The sequence below is a fragment of the Typopeltis vanoorti genome, chromosome 11 (genome assembly GCF_054136105.1).
Source record: "Typopeltis vanoorti isolate ZY-2024b chromosome 11, IOZ_Tvanoo_1.0, whole genome shotgun sequence".
NCBI classification, from domain to species: Eukaryota; Metazoa; Arthropoda; class Arachnida; order Uropygi; family Thelyphonidae; genus Typopeltis; species Typopeltis vanoorti.
In genome coordinates this window covers 26,095,245-26,117,016 of record NC_143559.1, presented here as the reverse complement: position 1 = coordinate 26,117,016, position 21,772 = coordinate 26,095,245, and the positions used below count along the sequence as shown (strand labels likewise).

The following is a 21,772-nucleotide window of genomic DNA, read 5'->3' as shown; positions in this document are numbered from 1 at the left end:
CAACAAACCTGAAAAATCTGGATTGGCTCAGCACGGGATTGAAACTAACCACAACATCCTTCAGTCAAAAACTCGCCTCTTACATACATCTCGTTATAAATTTGAACGTTTATTCAAAGAAAGCGTAAAGGCCTTACTCCATAGTGATATAACATCACGTGGCTTGTTCTATTTTTAAATGATCTATTGTTAGTATTCCACCTTTTTTTTTTTTTTTTAGAACTCTTCTTGTAGTGCCACTGAAGATGGTCTGCTATTTCCAGACCGAAATATTTGGTTAATTAAATATCTTTCTTGTGTTTATGTGCTTATATTATTCAGTCTTTATGTCACAAGTATCCTTAAAACACCAATCTGTACATTAATGAGATCGTGAATGTTTTGACAGGCAATATACGGCTATTTGCTGATGATGCAAAGATATTTAGGGTAATCAAGAATGCTACTGAGAAACAGTACTTGCAGAATGATTTGAATAGGCTGGAATTGTGGGAATGGGAAAAATTGATGTCCGTTCAATGTCAGTAAATGCAAAGTAATGCACTTTGATGTGATTAGATATGCATTGTCGTATTATTGGTGGGATTATGCTAGTGGAAACTGATCAGTCTAGAGATCTTGAAGTATTAGTAGATAGCAAGTTGAAGTTCAGGGGCCATTAGCAAAGATTGCAAATACAACTCAAAAGATAATTGCAATGCTGAAATGAACGTTCACATGTGAAGATAAGGATGTCATTTTGCCTCTTTACAAGGCCTTGATAAGATCTCTATTGGGCTTTTTTGTTCAAGTCTAGCTTCTGTTGTGATTCTGATACAGTGGAGAGAGATAGCAAAGGAGTGTTAAAAATAATATCAGGATTGCGGAATACTGATTACAGACAGATTGAGAATTTGTAGACTGCAAACAGAAGAAACAGGTGTGATATGATTGAGACTTATAAACTTCTGAAAAGGTCATACAGGGTTTCAGTTGATGGAATTTTTGATTTTATGTGGGGAAAGGACGAGAGGGCAGTCTTGGATGCTGAGAATGAATGCTGCTAAGAAGATGGTGAGGGCTTTTCTTCCATAGGGTCGTGCATGATTGGCATGGATTGCCTTCGGATGTTGTGTGTGTAAGCAGTACGAATGGATTCAAGAATAAGTATGATAGCTTGTGTGTGGTATGTGGCCTCCCTCAATGAGTTCCCAACTCCCTGGAGGTGGCTCGTAATAATAATATTTACTAATTATCCTTTTGACTGTTAACACACCTTGTGTACTACTGTAGCTTTTGCACAGTATGACCTTTGCTGTCCTTGTACCAATAAAACTGAAATCAACCAACCTAATATCAAACACCTGTTTTGTCAACCTTTCATTTTGTTTAAGTGACTGACCATACCATCCCTGCTCACACATTCCTGACAGCTAACAGTTCTAAGTTCCTTCCTAATATCTTAATTTTTAATATAATTCTGCCATTATTTATCCCCTTGCCCCTCCCTCACCGAATTTTTCTCAGAACTCTCATATCTGTGATCAATTGCTTTATTTCTTACTCATCTCCTAGTGAAGATTTCACTGAAAATACAATGCGCAAGTTTCCATTTTTAGGTTCAGTGTCCGTGTGTTTGCATGCTAATGTAATATTTCTTGTGTTGATGTCACTTTTTTCCCATCTGGTTATACCTGTAAAATTGCAAGCATTAAAATAATACATTTAAATTCACATAGCAACAAAAATCCATCATTATTTGCATGGGTTCAGGTAACTCTAATATCTAGACAGTAGACACTAAAGAAATGCTGCTGCAACTTCATGTCAGCTTCAGTTTGCCCACTGGAATCGATTGCCATTAGTATTTTAAGATAGAATGTATCAGAGCAGTATTTCTCAAAGTTTGGAATGTGTGTCCCCAGGAGTATGTGAAAGGATTTTAGGGGATACAAGGAACTTTTTTTTAAAAAAAAATTAAAAAATATGTTTTTTATATATTTTTGTCTCTATAACATCACACATAAGTGCAGGTCTATTTTATAATAAATTTTTCAATAACTAAAAAATCTAACTGAAATTTTAAACAATGTTTCTTTATGCATCAACTAACCTCCATTAAACCCACGTCTGATTACAGCACAGGGACGTTTTATCTGTGCAGTCAGAACTGTTTGTATTCAAAGTTTAAATTCAAATAGTTTTGAGCCATATTAGTCAAAACTTCAATCATTTGTATCATAAATTATAACAGTTCTTGTCGATTGTTTCACCATCTGAGCATATTTGTTTATCGTGTTTGTGTCAGTCTTCTTGACATGAAACTCAGTCTATGGCTGAAAACAATGTAAAACTTGATTTCACCAAACTAACCTTCTCAACAGAAACTGTTTTGTTTGTCTCTGTACATTTCTAACTACTCACTTACAAATATGGTACTCTTTATTGCTTTCAATTTCTTATTACTTATAATTGCAGTATTTTGAAATACTTTTCCTCTTGGCACTTTGTCATGTCATACACTTTTCATATATACAAAACTTAAATACAAATACTTGTTATATTCCTGTGATTTCTCAAATAGTCTCAGCCACTTAAGATTACATAAATTTTAGTTGAAACACTCAGCAGGAAAATTTCTAATTCTCACATCAGTTTTCTTTCTCTTTTCATAGAAAAGATAAGTGATGTCATCATTCTTTGGATGATGATTATTATCATTACCCAAGACCCCATAGAGTCAAAGACTCATCTAGGAGGGCCTTTTATCATACACACAGCTCATCATAGCATGCTATAAACACATTCAAATTCTCTGCAGACACCACACTCTCAGGCAGGGCATTCCAATCATTCACAACTCTGCATGAAAAAAAACCTGCTTCTCACACCCTCTTTATACAGTTTCCAGGGATGACCTCTGGTTCTTCCCTGATCTCCCACTATTTTCTGTAGAACCTCTCCAGCATTGATCCTATAACAACCCCTTACTAACTTGTAGGTCTCTATCATACCTCCTGTCCACCAGACTCTGCAAGTTGCATCTTCTCAATCTTTCCTCATACTCGACATTCCAGAGGTTAGAAACAACCTCCTTAGTCAGTCGCCTCTGGATCCCAACATCTCTTCGTTCCTTCTGAAAATCAGGTGGCCAAATCTGGGTACAATAGTTCATGGTTGGCCTAATCAAAGCGTTATACAACAGAACAAGAATCTCCCTACTTTTACAAGTCAGTGTGCTCCTCATCATTCCCAGAAGCCTTTGTGTTGTCTTCACAATTTTGGCAATGTGTCTCCTAAATTTCAGATCCTTATCCACTATCACCCCAAGATCTCTTATTTCCTCCACCTCTGACAATATAACCCTACCAAGCATAAATTCTACATCCCATCTTTGTTTTCCAAATTTTAAAACCTTACATATTGCAACACTGAATTGCCATCTCCATTTCCATACCCATTCACTCAATTTCTTCAAATCTTCTTGTAAGGCCACATCTTTTCTACTTTTCATAATTCGTCCCAACTTTGCATCATCTGCAAACAACTGAATATCCCCATTCAAATCTTCACCAATATCATTATCATAAAAGTTAAACAGCAATGGCCTTAAAACAGATCCCCCCCCTGAGGCACACCACTAGTGACTTTCCTTTTACTGGATATTGTTCCTCCATACACAACTTCTGATACCTATCAGATAACCAGTCTCTGATCCAATGTACTAATCTAATATCCATCCCCATCCGCTCTAGTTTAACTATCAACTAATCATGCAGTAATCTATCAAAAGCCTTTGCGAAATCTAAGTATATTACTGTGTATCCTTCTCCTCTGTCCATGGAAGTCACCTTATTGTAATATGTAAGTAGATTACTAAAACATGATCTCCCTTTAGCAAATCCATGCTGTCCATCAAAGATAATACCATTGTTGTCAACCCAATTCTGGATCCTAGTTCTCACAAGCTTTTCCAACAACTTAACTACAACACCTGACACACAGATAGGCCTATAGTTTGATGCTTCAGTTTTCTTGATGATGAATTCACTATTTGGAGAGCTGGATTCTAAATGGTTGAGTTTCATGGAAAGGAATGTGAAGAGGTCAGAATTGTTGTCAGTGTTTGGAGACTGGTAAATGCAGCAAACGAATGTACTAAATTGAGCAAGGAAACCTTTAGCCACAGAATGTCGGAAGCAGGGGGATTCTAAATAAGCCATTCTCTTTCTCTTGCTATGCTGGATTTCACAAAGGCACAGGTGCTACCCTTGTGATGAAAAGAATTGTGAAGTATTTTATTTAGGTACTGGAGGTGGACAGTGGTAGCTGTAGGTGCAGCTTGTGTTAATGCCACAGATGTTAGTAAAGTTGATGTGAAGTGAGTTTTTATTGAGGATATTCCAGTTTCTGTTGTCTGATTGTGATGTCTTTTGATGGGATTGGTTTGAGAGAGAATAATTTTTTGTTGAGTGTTGCTGTCATTGTTTGTAGGAGTTTTTATAAGTTTAGTCATGATTAGCTGGAAATAGTGTGGATGTGCAGTCAGTGAGACAGACTATCAGACATAACCTCCATACAGAGAGAAATCAGTCTCTGTACTATGTGTCCTCCACAGTGTCACCCCCCCCCCCCCCGAAACCACCACTCAGACTCCCTCTCCAGGCATGACCTGGCAGAGTATCTGGCAACAGGATTATTATTCGTCAGTTGACCAAGAAGCCTCTTGATTCATCACTGACAAGTTCAGGCCTGTGCACTAAGTGGCAGTCGGCTTTTATCCACAGTTATTAATGCCTGTTTTTTTGTCTCAAATATCAAATATTTTTGTCATAACCATCTTTGATTGTTGTTAGTGATCTTTCTTCCATTTCTAAGATTTTTCATTAGCCTCAGGAACATTTTTGCTGTCTTTGCTATATTTATTTTCTATATTTTTCAATGTTTTTTCTATGTTGTTGAGCTACCTTTATCCGTTGCTTTGATTTCTTACATTTCTACTCTGTTTTCTTTATTTGCAGGACCACCTTTTTAACATCCTCAGTTCTCCTTGCATTCCTCTTAAAATTTTCTACCATTATTTGTTCACTTCTCATTTCATTTAGCCATTTTTAGAAGTAATTAAACATACCTGGTAGGTTCCAAAAGTTTCCTTCCTGACATACAGAATTTGTGCCAATTTTTAAACACCGTGCATGACAGATAGCACCACTTATGGGTAGCTTACTGAACCAGTTTCAACTTTCTACCTGCATCATTCAGTTGGATGCACCTGTTTTACTTGGCATGCTAAGTGACTATAATGTTAAAAATTGAGTACTGCACTGTGATAAAGTTTATCAACAAAGAAGGCTTTCTCCAAGTGCTATCAAACAACAGTTGGATGGTGTTTATGGGGAAGCTTCTTCATATTACACTGCAAAGGAATGGGCTAAATAGTTTTGCCTAGGAAGAGAAAACATTGCAAATGATCCTATGATGGTCAGCCTGTGGAAGTGATGACTGAGGAAAATGTCTCTCTTGTTGAGGAGGAACTGCTCAATGACAGACGGCTGAAGCCCAAAGATTACTACCTCTTCTCGAAATTGGAGAAAGACCTTCGAGGAAGAAAATTTCATTGTTCACGAGAAGCTTCACGTAACAAAGGTCAGTGCAAGGTGGTGCCCGACTTCTCTCTTCAATTCAGAAGGAGCATCATGTGACCTGTACCTTCAAATTTTTACAGCTTTGCCAGAGGAATCAGAGAGGAGTGCTGAAATTCATTGTCACTGGGGATAAAACCATATTCCTTTGATCCTCTTTCAAAAAGGGAATCCAGAATCCATGGAGTGGTGCAAACCAAGCGAAGCACCGCCAAGATCATGGCAACAATGTTTTGGGATTGTCGGGGAATTGTCCTGATTTACTTCAAGGAAAGGAATACCACCCTGAATGCAGATTGTCGTGGTGTTCTGCTTCACGATAGTGCTCCAGTCTGTATAGCTATTGTTGAAAAGGCTGCAGTGAAGGCGATTGAACAGACGCCTAGATCTAGCACCCAGTGATTACTACCTCTTCTCGAAATTGGAGAAAGAACTTCGAGGAAGATTTTATTGTTCAAGGTGTAGAGTAGGAATTGAATACTAATTCCTAGAAAATAAAAAAAGAGCAAAGCTAATAATGGCAATTACCTACCTGGAGCATTTACCAGTGCTTGGAGCATTTTAACAAGAATAAAACTGATTTTGTGTGTTGATTTTATTACTGTGGATGAGACTTGGAGTCACCATTACACACCAGAATCCAAACAGCAGTCAGAACAGTGGACAGAAGCTGGTTGTTCTGTCCACTGCCAAAGAAGACAAAGTTGGTTCCATCAGCAGGAAAGGCAATGGCATTGGTATTTTGGAATGCTAAAGGCATTTTGTTTATTAATTATCTTGAAAAGGGTAAAACAATAACTGGGGAATATTATTCCGATCTTTTAACCATACTAGACGAAAAAATTTATGAGAAAAGACCTGGTTTGCAGAAGAAAAAATCATCTTTCATTAGGATAATGCACCTGCCCACAAAGGTGTTTTTGGCAATGGAAAATTAAGGGATCTGCACTATGAATTGTTGGAACATCCACCATATTCCCTAGATTTGGCTCCCTCTGACTTCTGTCTCTTCCCAAAACTAAAACTCTTCCTTGTTAGTCAGAGTTTTTCTTCGAATCAAGAGGTGATTGCAGCTGTAGATGGGTATTTTGCAGATCTTACTGAGAACCACTACAGGGGCTGGATACTGGTGCTGGAGCATCACTGGAATGAATGTATTCGTCTTAAGGAAGATTATGTTGAAAAATAAAAAGAATTGTGAAATGATAAATTTGTTTTTTTTCATTGTTTAGGCTGAGAACTTTTCAGACCATCCTTGTATATTGAAAAGTGACAGTTTTCTTTCTATCTCATCTAAAACTTAGGCCAGAAATTTAAGGAACCACCTTCCTATCTAGAACATCCTGAGGAAAAAAATTTTTTCTATCCTTGCAAACAACTTGACCACATCGTTCCTTTATGTGGGTCAATTAGTGTTATCTTCAGTCTACCACATCTCCAAGGTTTGATTTTGTTTCCAAAGTTTCTCTTGAATAGAATTTGTGTATCTGAATCTGTGTTTTGCTTGTGATAGCTGCTTAATTTTGATTCTTTTTAAAACTTGTACAAATTCATTTTACTTTGCTCAGAACAATGTGATTACATGCTATTTCAAATCCTCTACACTCTTTTGGCCTGAACCAGCATGAAGACATCACTGTCAATAGTAACATAGTTAGTGATAATTTTCTTATTTCCTTGTGTCTTTTCTTGTAAAGTTGTGCACATTTTTATATTGAAATAAGCTATTATTATTGACTGGTCCTGGAGATGAACAAAAATCATGTGTACTTACCATTATTGTTAGCTTTACTCTTTTCTCAAAACATTTTTGTCTGGTATCTATTTCCTACCTTTCTATTCAGATCTGCAACTAACCTAAACTATCAGCTGTTATCTCTGACTCCACTTCTTTCTTAGTAGAATGCTATGTATGAGAATATGCACAAATAAGTGCATAAGCACCTGTTTTGACTTTTCACTGTTTTCCTTGGTTCTCTTATTTAAAAAAAAAAAAAAAAAAAGCATGGATCTAGTTTAACCAGGCATTGCCTCTGCCCACATTAAGCCAATACAGAATACCATTTGGTAGGCAAAGTCCCAACTTGCAAGCCCATCCTTGTTAGTTTGTTATCCAGGTAGAATTTTAATAAGTGGGTGTACCCACTGGATTAGAAGAAACATAACTGGATGTAGATTTGAGCAAAAGCTCTAATAAGTTTAGTTCTCTATTTTAGGAGCATATTACTAGTGTAAGGTAGTAAATCTGAAAGTAAAGTGATGATGTGCAGCAACATGTGCAAAACTAAACATGTTGCTATAATAGTATATTGATAATGTTAGTTGCGCAGAATTATTTTTGAACATGCTATCTACATTTAAAACTCTTAGGTTTGTTTTTTAACTTAAGTTGATAAAATTTTTGAATTATTGTTTTATTAATAATGAAAATTTAGTTAATATGAAGTTATACTAAATTCGTCTTTTCTTATCCATGTCTTTGTCTGATAGATTCTGAAGATGGGAACTAGAGTATTTATTGGGCGTCTTAGCTATGACTGCCGTGAAAGAGACCTGGAGAAGTTCTTCAAAGGCTATGGAAAAATCAGGGAGATAGTAATCAAAAATGGTTTTGGATTTGTTGTAAGTCTTGTTTCTTAGTTGATAAATAGCACTAAAATCTATATGCTTCTATTTATTTTATTATAGCAATAAATTAAAGATGCTAAGAAATTATATGTGGTTTAATCCTTTATCCAAGTGTAAGCAAACAAAGTTAACACCTGAGCTATTATCAAGACTGGGTAACTTATATAGAAACTAATGACTTCATATCACTTGCCTTAGCATCCCATAATACAAAGCACATATCCTTACTGACATGTATGGGAAGGGTCACTACCCAAACCTGTTTCAACCTTTATTGAGAATTGTCTACACATTAGCACAAGACAAGTACATTTAATATACTGCCAGATATTTCAGTTTGAATATATCAAACTATCATCAGTGGCTTGACAGAAAACAGTTTTTTACAAGGTAGAATACAAACAATTGTTCGTTCAAAATTAGAACGAGCCGCGTGATGGTACATCGTTAATCACGATATCATTTCACTGAAGAAAGATAAACATCAGAGTGCAGAATAAATTACACGTATAAATTAACAACATCATACAAAACACTTAATTTATAAAATCATACTAAAGATATCAGACAGATGTAGTATCTAGGTCTTAATTTAAAAAATTAATGCATTATTCAGATCAAACGTTCCAATTTCAGCACTCTCTTTTGAATAGCCGTTCGAATTTATACCGACTACAAGACAAGTTTTGGACCAGAGAATATTGTATTCCCTACATTAGCAGAATGCTGTTCATGTAGGGAATACAATAGTGATGCAACTAGTAAATCTAACAGATAAGCTTAGGTGTTGACAGTTATTCATCACCTAATTTTTTAACGGCATTAACAATACCAAACAATATTATCAAAAGGTGTTTTATTAATTACTTATATTTCGCTGAATTTCGAATCAGCATCATCGGAACACAACACACTTGTACACGTGACAGTAGGTAAGTGAAACAATACAATTGCAATGGACAAAAGATCTAGAGTCCTATATTGGTGCCCTCTAAGGTTGTAAAAAAAAAAAAATACAGCTATGTGGGAGTTGCTTTTGGGACGACAGTCTCCCAAATTTTTGGCAAATTAATGCAACCATATTTGTTCAGGTTAGGAGACTTCTTCAAAGCCATTGCTGACTCAAAAAATAATCTTTCAGATCTGTAATGACTCCTAAATAGCACATTCATTTTCTTCCATTTAATCCTGTGTGAAGGAATGTCCAGAATGTGGTCTGCCAGTCCTGACTTGCCATAGTAATAGTAGTGAATGTATTTTTTATGTTCTTCCAGGCAGATGTTAATTGATCTTCCTGTTTGTCCATAGTAGGCCAAGTCACAGGGAACTTCATACACTTCTGTGTGCTAAAGGGTGAAGTTGATCTTTAGGTGAAGCAGATCAGAGTTGCTAGTTTCACATGAGGTTTGAAAGTGATGTGAAGGCCATGTTTGATCAGTACTTTGGCTAACTTTTCTGATGTACCTCTGCCATAGGGAATAGAGATGGTCATGTTGTGTTCCTATGTATTAAAGGAGGGAGGAGTAATGGGGCTGTGTAACATTTTATCTAATTTGTTGGAATTGTAGCCATTGGCTAAGAACATATGGTGCAGATTTTGAGTTCTGTGGTCAGAGCTGTATTGTTAGAATAAATGGCTCTGTGTGTGTTTTTAAAATGCCATATTGTTGGACTGAATGATGATTGTTTATGTAGGTGTCTTCCCGTGTGTGTGTGTGTGTTTTTGCTTTCTGTAAATGGAAAAAGATAGTGATCCATCTGAAAGGCTGATGACTAATGTGTCAAGAAATGGTAAACAGTTATTAGATTATTTTTTTAATGTGAAGTGGATTTTAGGGTGGTGAACTGTTTAGGTAGGTGACAAATGCATCAAAAGTGTCTTGTCCATGGGCCCCAAATTGCAAACACAACTACATAGCGTAACCACACTAGTGGCTTGTATGTAACTGTTAAGTACTTTGTTTTCAAAGTGCTCCATGTAAAAGTTTGCTAATGGGGGTGACCCATAGCATTACCATTAATCTGTTTGTAGATTTTTCCTCCCCATGTAAAGTAACCTGCACACATAGTAAATTTGAATTATTCAAAAATATCCTGGGGAGAGATTTGGACTTGATCAAATCAAAAGTACCTAATGTACCTAATATAAGTGGTACATTCGTAATTAAAGAGGTGACATCAAAACTAACCATTATGTCTGAATTTGTTAGGATATAATTTTTAACTAGTGTTTTGAAATGGACTGAATTTTTTACAAAAGTAGAGTTGCCAGTAAGGGAAGCAAGCGACTTGGCTAGCTGTTGGGCCAGTTTATGCGTGGGACTATTTGTGCTATCGACTATGGGGCATAGGGGGATACTAGGTTTGTGGTTTTTGGTAATCCATAAATACGGGATGGTTTGACATGATCTGGTTGTATTTTTTTATTGCCGTCGACAGTGGCCAATAATGTGCATTTAGTTATAGCAAGTATTCTAAACAGGGCTAAACTATAAAATACAATATACCACATAATGAAATAACTGCCTTAAAAAAAAATTAAGAATAAAAATATTATTATTACAAAAGCCAATAAAGGAAATGCAACAGTTATCATGGATCAAGAAGAATATAACAGAAAAACGCAAGATCTCCTATGTGACAGTTCCACATACTAAATTATAGATGGAGACCCCACTATGTCTCAAAGGAAAAAAGTCCGAAAATGACTAAAAAAAGTGATTTCCTGGCCCAAAGAAACTTTTTTTTTTTTACAACCTTAGAGGGTGCCAAAATTGGACTAGATCTTTTGTCCATTGCAATTGTATCGTTTCACTTACTCACTGTCGTGTGTCCAAGTGTGTTGTGCTCTGATGATGCTGATTTGAAATTTCGCAAAATATAAGCAAGTTAATAAAACATCTTTTGATAAAATTTTGTGGTGTTGTTAATACTGTTAAAAAATTAAGTCATGATGCAACTAGTATTGAGAACAGTAAAGTGATAATACTGTATAGGTTAAAGAAAAAACTTACAAATAAAGATCCAAAAATGAAAATAGACTAGCAGGATCTGTACATTGAGTGTAACTGAGGGCCATAGCCATACTGGTTACTATAAAAATACAAATGTAGGTGATAGAGTCTACAAAATTAATCTGTATCTGTGAGGAAGGCACAAGTAAAATACAGTATATATTTGAGAGATAGTATATAACATTTAGAATAATATCCTATACTATGTTTAAAATAAAAGTCAACAATATTTTGTCTCATGAGGTAATCTTTTTCTAAAAGCATATTCTGATATTAGACTTCATTTTGTTGTGCAGTTCATTGTAGTTGCATGTTGCTCAGCACTCAAGATTTTTGAAAAATTTCTTTGTTAACTTTGGAAGCTACAAGCAAGTTGCAGCTACAGCATAAACCATAATCAGAAAAATTTACAATATTATTTCTTACATACTGTATACAGTTATATAGATCCCATTCAAGTGCTGTCTCCTGTTCAGGAGGTTCACTACCATGATTTGACACATGGTTAACTACAGGTGTAATGACATGTGGTGAGGACCCTATCTCTTCCACATATTGCCATGAGTATTCATGGCTGTAAATCCATGTGTTCACGATACTAGTGTGTGCGTTCTGAAGGACAAAAAAACAGGTTCCAGGTGAAAAAACTCTCTACCTCTGTATGAGACTGGCTAACTCACCTTCAGTCAAAAGAGACCAGATAAAAGTACCTCATATGGTAGACAGGAATCAAACCCAGGTCTTTCTGGCTTTTGTCTATTGACTGAGCTATGGAGGCTCTCAATTATATAGAAAGTTTCTATAATAACAAAATGTTTGGAATGTGCAAAGAAATCACTAAATACTATTGCTCTGATTATTTTGTTTTCTATTCATATCAAAGAAAGCATATTATTATAGTAATTGCCAAGCCTTCTGCGTTGATGAATTTTTTTTTTTTGCATAATATTTTGGTAATTATGAACATGAACTTTTTCATTAATGAGATATGGGAATTCCGTTTCAGGTTGCTGTCAATATGGAGGCCCAAATACTTCACTGATTTTGTTGTTTTGACTAATTTACAGTTACAGTTTTAGTGCCAGTACAATTTGTTTCATGCCATTTTATAGTTATATTGTGATCTAGCTTATCAGTTAAGGTGAAATATATATTTATTTGTATCAGTATTAACTCTAAAGCCATTATTGCTAAACCACGTATTTCATTTCAACATATTATTAATGCTGTGTCATCAGTGAATGATATAATTTTGTGAAAAAGTTTGCACTTGCACAGATCATTTACATATATTAAACATAGGATAGGTCCTAGCATCGAACCTTGTGAGACTGGGTATGTTATTATTTTTGTTGCACTATTGAAAGTGCCATAACTGATATATTTTTCTATTATTTAAATAAGATTTAAACCAATCAGTTGTAACTGCTCTAGTGTTGTATCATTTTCAAAACAAGTAAATGATGATATACACAGTCAAATGCTTTATATATATCAGTAAAAGCAGCTGCTTTATGAATTCCTCTGTTTATCTCCCACTATAAATTGTTTTATGAAACTGCAATAGTCTTTTTCCTGTTAATTCTGGATCTGAACCTGTAGTGATTAGGCACATAAAAAGATATGACATTCAGTTGATCCTTTTATTTTAATTCACATTTCCATAACTTTTGAGACTGTGGATAACAATGATATGGGTATGTAATTATGTAATTTCTGTTACATCTTTTAGATAACAGAAGTGATGTACCCTTTAAGTGTTCTATAAATTCTTCATATTCAAAAGAATTATTTGTAATAAGTGTAGAGAATTTTAACTTGTTTAATTATATGTAGTTTTTGTATGTTATATTATCATCCCATTTCTCTCTCTTTTTTAATCTAATTACTGTATTCTTTATTTCATCCTCATATACTGCCCATATATACACTGAATTTTTTTATCCAAGAGAAGTGACTTGCATACTTTGCCCTGTCTGTAAGATCAATACCCAACTACCACAATTAATAAAGATGTTATTCATTTTGTTAAGAATAGTAGTGACATCATTGCCCTTTGGGAATTCACATGTTGTATTGCCAATTATGGCATTTACCACCCTCCATTCTCTACTTTTTATCATTCGTGGAAGAAAAATTTTGTTAGGAGATGGTTTTCTTTTGGTACTTTTTTTTCCTTTCAAACATTTGAAATTCTTATAGACATTTTGAGACACTAAATTGTAGAGATTCTTCCTGTGCTTATATAATTTTTCTTTAGTCCTAATTATATTTTTTAGTTCAGTTATTGGTGTATATGAGAATCTTTCATGTCTTCTTTTAATGTATTTGCTATCTACACATCTAATTATTTTGATGAATTTCTCATATAATTGATTTACATTTAATAGATCGTGTGGTAGTTGATTATTTCTCAAATGTATTATAATTTATGCTAGTTTCAATGTTTTCTTTACTAACAGCATGGCTCGTCACTACTATCCAGTAGTGATAGATGCAGTAGTATAGTGATAATCTCTTATATTACTTAGATGGATTTGCAGAGGATAGAATATTTTATTTCTTATAAATATGTGATCAGTACAACTTGCTGCATTGTTTACCTCTTTTGCATTGCCATCTGTATATGCAATGCGAAGAACAGAATATTTTTATATTCAATTTTCTTATTCTTTTATAAATCCAAATTTATAACACCCTCTAGTATATGTTATTCTTATGTTTTATTTCTCAGTCAAAAAATATATCAACTGGGCCCTCATGTTAATGTATACGGTAAATATGAGTATTTATTACTGTGTCATATTTCATCACAGTTTTGGTACTGCACATATTTGATCCCAATTTATGTAGAAGAGTATTTTCTAGCATATAGAATAAATCTGCCTGAACAGTTAATAATCCTTAAAGTCATAAAAAAAAAGTATCTTAATTAACAAGAGAATATCGATCAATTTATATACTACTGATTTCATGTTTGGTTGGTTTCTTACCAATTTCATATTGCTTGATTCAAGTGGTTTCCTCCTCTTAGAAATATTTAAAAATCTGTTATCTTCATATTGAATTTTCTTCTATATCAAATATTGTTCCGAAGTAAAATGTATTAAATGTTCTTGATAACTCATTCCAAGAGGAAAAGCATTTTCTGTTTTCCTGTCTATTTTTCATACCATATATGTTAAAACTAGCTCAGTTTTGTTAATGAATGTTGGCAATTTTTAACAGCAGAATAATACGTTTTTATGTGGCTCACATCCATAAAATGTGGTAAACCTATTTGTATCATGGGCGGGCTAGGATTTATCAATTACACACACACTTTTTGAGGAGTTGCATAAGGATCAAAGCTAGATAACTTGGAGTAGATCCTTTTAATGAATGTGTAGAACCAACAGACTTTTGACCTGATGTCCCGTCCTCTCCTTCTCATGGTACACCCTCATAATGTCTACCTAGATACTGAAAGAATTAGGATGGGCTGAATGTTTGGGATTTAGCCAAGCAGTTTGCATTCTAATTGGCTTACACCAAAATACAAAATATGATACAATAGGATGAAATTCAATCTATTTGTCCAGTTAAACAAGACTCCACTATTTCATCATGGAACCAATGCAAACAGTAAAAAGTCACTTACTGGACGATACATACCCCACAAACTCAGTTACCACCAGCAGAATAAAAGATTGGGATTGTCAGCATAAAGGCATCAACAGAAAAGAAGTTGAACTGGCAGAACAAGTAGCGAAGTACTGGGTTAACATAGTTAGTACAGATAATAATTTAAATTTGGAAATAATAAATGGTGTTGTGGGAGAGGAGCTGTTGCAATAAACTTATATGGAATAGAAGAAAAAGTAGCCAAACTAAAGTATCAATATCTAATATTCTGTAAGAGTTGGGATAGGAATAAATACAGTTGGTCAAACACAAGATCACAGATATATGACTGGATTTTGGGAAGGAACGTTTGGCATCAGTAGCGGAATGGAGAGGTAATCTGACATTCAAGAATGTGTGAGCAGAGTTTTAATGTAAGGAGATGTTACTTAAATGGAAGTGGAAAGGTTAGCAAAACATATGTTTGACCAAAATTTGTAATGATGTGCTCTAGAAGACACATTGTAATTTGACAATATTGGATTCCTGACAAATAACAGATTAATATGGGTGAAGTTTAGTAATGTAAACTTAATCATATAGTACTATCATGTATCCTATAAGTTGTAAAAAGTTTTTTGCTTTAAATATATTATACTTGACAAGAAATTTTATTCTTGTTTTAAACTTTACACAAGCGAAAGTCAGCATAGTACACGTGAAATTTCTTCACAACTAGTCTATATATGTATATACATGAAAAGGGTCACTATCCAGGCTTAGTTCCATGAGTGAAAGCTATATCATCTATGGATTAAGAGTGGCAAAATTCATATTACTGGTGACTTCTCACTACTTGGGCCTCTGGAAGGTAAAGTTGACATTTTTTATGGATTTAAAGTTAACAAATTATGGAGACACACAAAATAATTACTTTACTTAGTATTAGGAAAGTAACTTTTGACGTTTCAACCTCTGTATGGAGGTCATCAACAGGAAAATGCATATGTATAAGATACATATGTATACATGTATATGCTACTGCACTTTACAAAGGTAAAATGAATCTAACTGCTTATTAATCTTTTATCTAGCCTGACCTCTTGTGGAAAAACTAAATTAATAATATTAAATTTTAAAAAAAATTTAAAATTACAAAACATAAGTTTAAAAATAAATTAAATTCCAATTAAATTAAAATACAGAGGATTTGAAATTGGAAGTGATCACTATTTAGTCTTGAGTAGGTTAAAATTGAATTTCATATTGAAAAGAATAACATGTAAGAAAGTTTTAAAGCGAATAAAAGTTGAGCAGCTCTCAGATGTGAACTGTAGACTAAAATACAGAAAGATTATTGAAAAGAAAATGAAAGACTTTGAGAACAGGAATCAAACCTTGGAGATTCAGTGGCAAACTCTGAAGAAAACATTGATTGATTCTGCCAGAGAGGCATGTGTTGAGGTTGTGTGCAAGGATCAAAAAATCAGAACTCCCTGGTGGACACAGGAAGTTAAAGAGGCAGTGAAGGAAAAGAAGAAAGCATATCAAAAGTTCCTGGCAAATAAGTCAGCTTTTACTCTTACTGAATAGAGAGACAAATGTAAGAAAGCTAAACAGTGTGTAAAACTAGCTAAACAAAAGTCATGGGAGGACTTTGGCAAGAATATAGAAAATAAATATCAAGAAGGTGGCAAAATATTCTGGAGGTTGTTGAAGAAGCTTAGGAATGGAGGAAAGAGTGCTGTAAAAGGAGTTAGAGATGATAAAGGTGACATGAAAACAGGAGAAAAAGATATCCTTGAAGTATGGAGTAATTACTTTGAAAAACTGCTAAATGAAACAAGCAGTGATGACAGCACAGTGATAAAAAAACACTGACCAGGTATGCAGTCAGGAATACATATCCATACTTGAAGTAGAAAAAGCCATCAAAGGCTTGAAATGTGGAAAGGCAGCAGGAGTCGAAGATATTCGACTAGAAATGCTGAAGTATGGTGGTATAAAAGTGTTACAGTGGCTGCACTGCATAGTTCAGAAAGCCTGGACAGAGGGACGAATTCCTGATGATTGGAGTAGAGCTCTCATAGTACCCATATATAAAAAGGGAAATAGGACTGAATGTGAGAATTACAGAGGTATTTCCCTACTAAGTTCCTGGCAAGATCTATGCAAGTATACTTGAGAAACGGTTGAGAAGAATTGTGGAAGAAAAGCTTGGTGAAGAACAAGCTGGATTCAGGCCAAATAGAGGCTGTCAGGATCAGCTCTTCACTTTACGACAAATACTCGAGAAAGCATGGGAATATAACAGAGATCTGTATTTAAGTTTTGTCGATTTGGAAAAGGCATATGACAAGGTGCCAAGAGAGAAGCTATTCAATACGCTGCAGTTATATGGTGTCAATGGGGCATTATATCAAGCAATACTTAGTCTTTATTTGAGTTGTAAGTCAGCAGTTAGAATTGAAGGAAGTACAGGAAGATGGTTTAATGTTAAATCTGGTGTGAGACAAGGATGTACATTATCCCCTCTGTTATTCATTATCTATATGGATCACATTATAAAGGAATGTGGTATTAAACCTGATATCAAAATTGGAGATGTTAATGTCAGTTCTTTGCATTATGCGGATGATGTTATACTTCTAAATAAATCCGCTACAAGTCTGCAAGATTCTCTGACTAAATTGAATAGCTGTTGTAATAGATATGGTATGAAGGTCAGCAATAAAAAGACAAAGACAATGAAAATAGGCAGAATCATTGAAAATGTCAACTGTGTTGTGAATGGAGAACCTGTGGAACAAGTAAAACATTTCAGCTACTTAGGCACGATTTTTACTGAAGATGGTAAATTAAATATAGAAATAGACAACAGAATCAGCAAAGCTGGTATGGTGGGAAGTCAATTGAATAAATTCATATGGAATTAGAAAAAAATTAGTCGGAACACTAAATTAGCTGTATACAAGACAGTGTTCAAACCAGTTTTAACTTATGGATCTGAGAGCTGGGTCAGAAGTAAAACACTTGACCAAAGACTAGAGACCGCAGATATGAGAGTCCTGAGAAAGATTAGAGGCGTGAACAGATGGTATCAATGGCAATATCATATTAAAAATGAGGATATTAGGAAAGAACTTGACATTGTCAGCATCCAGGAATGCGTTAGCAGAGCTAATCTCACGTGGTATGGTCACTTAAATAGAATGGGAGAGGAAAGATTAGCAAAACAAGTGTTCTCTGCCAGGTTGGCAGGAAAACGACCCAGAGGAAGACCAAGATATAGGTGGATTGATACGGTACAAAGTGCCTTAGACGATAGAAATATAAGATCTGATAATGTTGGAGTCTTGACAAGTAACAGACTGATTTGGAGGAAAATTGTAGATAGGAAGTTAGTAATGATGTAATTTTTTCATGTAGTACTGTCATATCCTGTACACCCCTTGAGGGTACATGGCAGGAATTTGATGATGATGATGAAATAAAAAATAAAAAAGTACAATATTTTTAACATCTTCGCTGCTAACTAAGAGTATACTCGTTCGTATATGAGCTACACAAGCCAGCTACGAGTATACTCGTATGACGCTTACCGCTGGCAACGAGATTACCGTACTGACCTTGAAGAAGTTAAATTGCTCAGCGTATGGGAACAGACTATGCCAAAGTAGTGTGGCAGCGAATGTGTTAAACAATAATAAATTAAAAACATAACTACATTAAACATTTCTACTCGTATTAAGATTTTCTTTTTGACTTGAATTTTTCTTTGAATTTTTTCAAGTTTGGTTTGGATAGTGCTAAAACACTATCCAAACACCTGAACAAACATGACAGATTAATCATTCCAAGAATGTGGAGGACTCGACTAGCAACCAGAACAAACCGGGAGAAAAATCTCAATGAGAGGACTTGAGAAGTGTTTAATGTAGTTAAGTTTTTAATTTATTTATTGTTTAGAAATATAATAAATTAAAAGGTTTATTTTAATTTATTATATTATAAATAAAAAATAAAAATGTTTATTTTTTATTTATTTTAATTTAATTGGAATTTTTTGGAATCAGGATCTCCTTGGCGGATCCTGAAAACTCTAGAGGGCATTCAGATGGTGGGGGAGCTCTCAGGTAGGAGCATAAGATGGAAATGAAATAATGCAGATGGAACTACAGGCAACAGCATCAGTTTTTCATGTTGGGTTTGCTGAAAGAACCATTAAGGTTAGTCTGATGAGTCATACTTCTACACTTTACCAGATTTCAACACAATTGAAATCTGGTATAGTGTAGAAGTATGACATTTTGGTTTGGATGTCACTAGGTAAATAATGGCCACATACCCAACCAAGCGATTAGAGTTGGATTGATGAGGCAATTACTGATAGAAGTATAGTAAGATTGAAACCAGTAAGAGATATAATCAGTAGGAAGGTGGAATGTTCTTACTTTATGTGCTCCTGGAAAGCTAGCTGAGCAGTCAAGGTAGATGAGAAGTGAAAGAATCATCTGGTCTGGAAGTAGTATAAAACATGGGTTAGCGGTTGGAATTTCTTCTCAGTAAAATAGGAAGAGAAGCATTATTAGGATATATATACACACACACACACGCACAAGTGTACAACAATAGAACTTTAACACGGACTATAGCACAAGTTCATAATAACTGTAATTTACAGCCGAATATCATAACTTTATAATAGTATAGCTGTCTCAATGTTTATTTCAGTGTCTTTTAATATCTTTCTATGTTCTTAACGCCTGATGAAGTCAATCTCGACGAAACATGTTGCATTTTCAAATAAATCTCAATTTGTTATAATTCTCGGGTTTTTAGTCAGTTTATATTAAAAATGAACATATATATATATATATATATCAGTAAATGAAATAATAATAATAGCAAAATTTGCAGTAAGATCTTCTAACATCACAATGGAAAATACTGAAGAAGAAATTTACCTAGTTTATTTACCTACATTATTTACCTAGTCTATAGCAACTTGGAAATGCTCTTCAAATCAGTACCAAAGAAAGATATACTAATCATTGGAGGAGGTTGGAATGTGAAGATGGCAGAGAATAATGGACAAATATGGATATGTATTAAGCAAGGAAAGATAACATGGTAATTTCCAGCACAAAATTCCAACAAAAAGAGTGCAGGAAATGGGCATGGCAGTCACTGATTAAAGGAACAACATTCTAGAAATGATACTCATAAGCAAGAAATGTGCCACATCAGTGCAACAGTATCTAGCATTTCAAGGAACACACATAGAATTGGTTCATATCTTAGTGATTACCATTATAAAGTTGAAAATCAAATGAGAGCCACAGTTTCAGAGTCAAATTTTAGGACACCAGTGGGGAAGAACTGAAATCCATTATAGAAAAAGAACCGGTGGACAGAAACAATAAATTGGTGTTTGCAATAAAGAGAGCAGTGGAAAACAAGCAGCCCCAGAGACAGAAGCCAAAGAAGAGGTTGATCAAGGATCATCATCAAATTCCTGACATGTACCCTCAAGAGGTGTATAGGATATGATAGTACTACATGAAAAATTTACATCATTACTAACTTCCTATCTACAATTTTCCTCCAAATCAGTCTGTCACTTGTCAAGACTCCAATATTATCATTATCAAATCTTATATTTCTATTGTCTAAGGCACATAGTACCTTATCAATCCACCTATATCTTGGTCTTCCTCTGGGTCGTTTTCCTGCCAACCTGACAGAGAACACTTGTTTTGTTAATCTTTCCTCGCTCATTCTGTTTAAGTGACCATACCACCTAAGATTAGTTCTGCTAATGCATTCCTGGATGCCGACAATTGTTTCAGTCAACCCTATTATATCGATCGGGTACTTATCTAAATTCCTCAGCTAGCTCCATTTCTTTGCCATTCAGGCTTCTTATGGTGATAGTACTGATCTTTAACTCTGGTGATGTTGAGTTGGGGTGTGCTTTTAGATTTGTTCCAGTAGCTGACTTTTTGCTGTTCGACCTGGTTCCCTGGCAAAAACAACGGGGGCCTTGTTTAACCGGGTGACGCCTCAGCCGCATGGAATTTTGTCATATTGTACCATCATTTTCTATATTGGTTTAAGCCAATAAGAATACAATTTGATTGGCTAAATCCCAAATTGCCAGCCCATCCTCGTTCATTCACTATCCAGGTAGATACCCAACAGGGTGCACCACGAGAAGGTGAGGATTGGACATTAGGTCAGAAGCCCTGGTCGGTTCTCCACATTCCTTTAAAGGCTATGTGGAGGTCTCCTCTCAGTTATACAGCTTTGACCCTTAAGCACCCATCAAGGATAATTCTAGAAAATAGAGCATTAAAGATTAGAAGGTCTGTGGAAATGGAAGAACAGTGTAGAATGAAATGAAATGAAAAACGCAGTTAAAAGAGAAATCAAAATGGCTGGAGGAACAGTGTGAAGATATCAGTAAATGCTATGGGTCAATACAGAACAACAGGAAATATAAGATGATCAGAAACAAAACAAGATATGGAGCAAAAAGAAGGAACCATAAAAGATGAAAATAGTGAAATCTTGATGAATATGGAAAAAATAGGAGAGAGATGGACAAGATACTTCTGAGTTGGATAAAACACGGGGAGAAGATGTTGAAGTCCAAAAGAGGTTAATTGATGAATTGAGAAAAATATCATCACCAAGCACAGATTGAGAAATGAGGGATGAGGTAAATGCAATAAAACATCTGAATAACCATAAAATGATAAGATCACTGGGGTGATGTTGAAACTACCTGTGTGAGTAGATTTTTTGTAAATTGGGAAAGAAAGGGTACCATTTGGAAGAAAAGTGAGTATCTAGAAAACGCGGCTATTTTCTTTTTTTGTAGTGAACTTGATTCTAGGGTGA

General features: G+C 34.9%; 1 protein-coding gene across 1 annotated transcript in view; it reads left to right on the top strand.

Annotated features, from left to right (window-relative positions):
• Window positions 1-21,772, top strand: part of LOC150101393 (serine-arginine protein 55-like) — a 145,842-nt gene that overhangs the window by 33,413 nt on the left and 90,657 nt on the right. Inside the window, exon 2 of the mRNA XM_090400873.1 lies at window positions 8,112-8,243. Coding sequence (XP_090256999.1) covers window positions 8,121-8,243 — 123 coding nt within the window. The 5' untranslated portion in view covers window positions 8,112-8,120. The remainder of the gene's footprint in view (window positions 1-8,111; window positions 8,244-21,772) is intronic.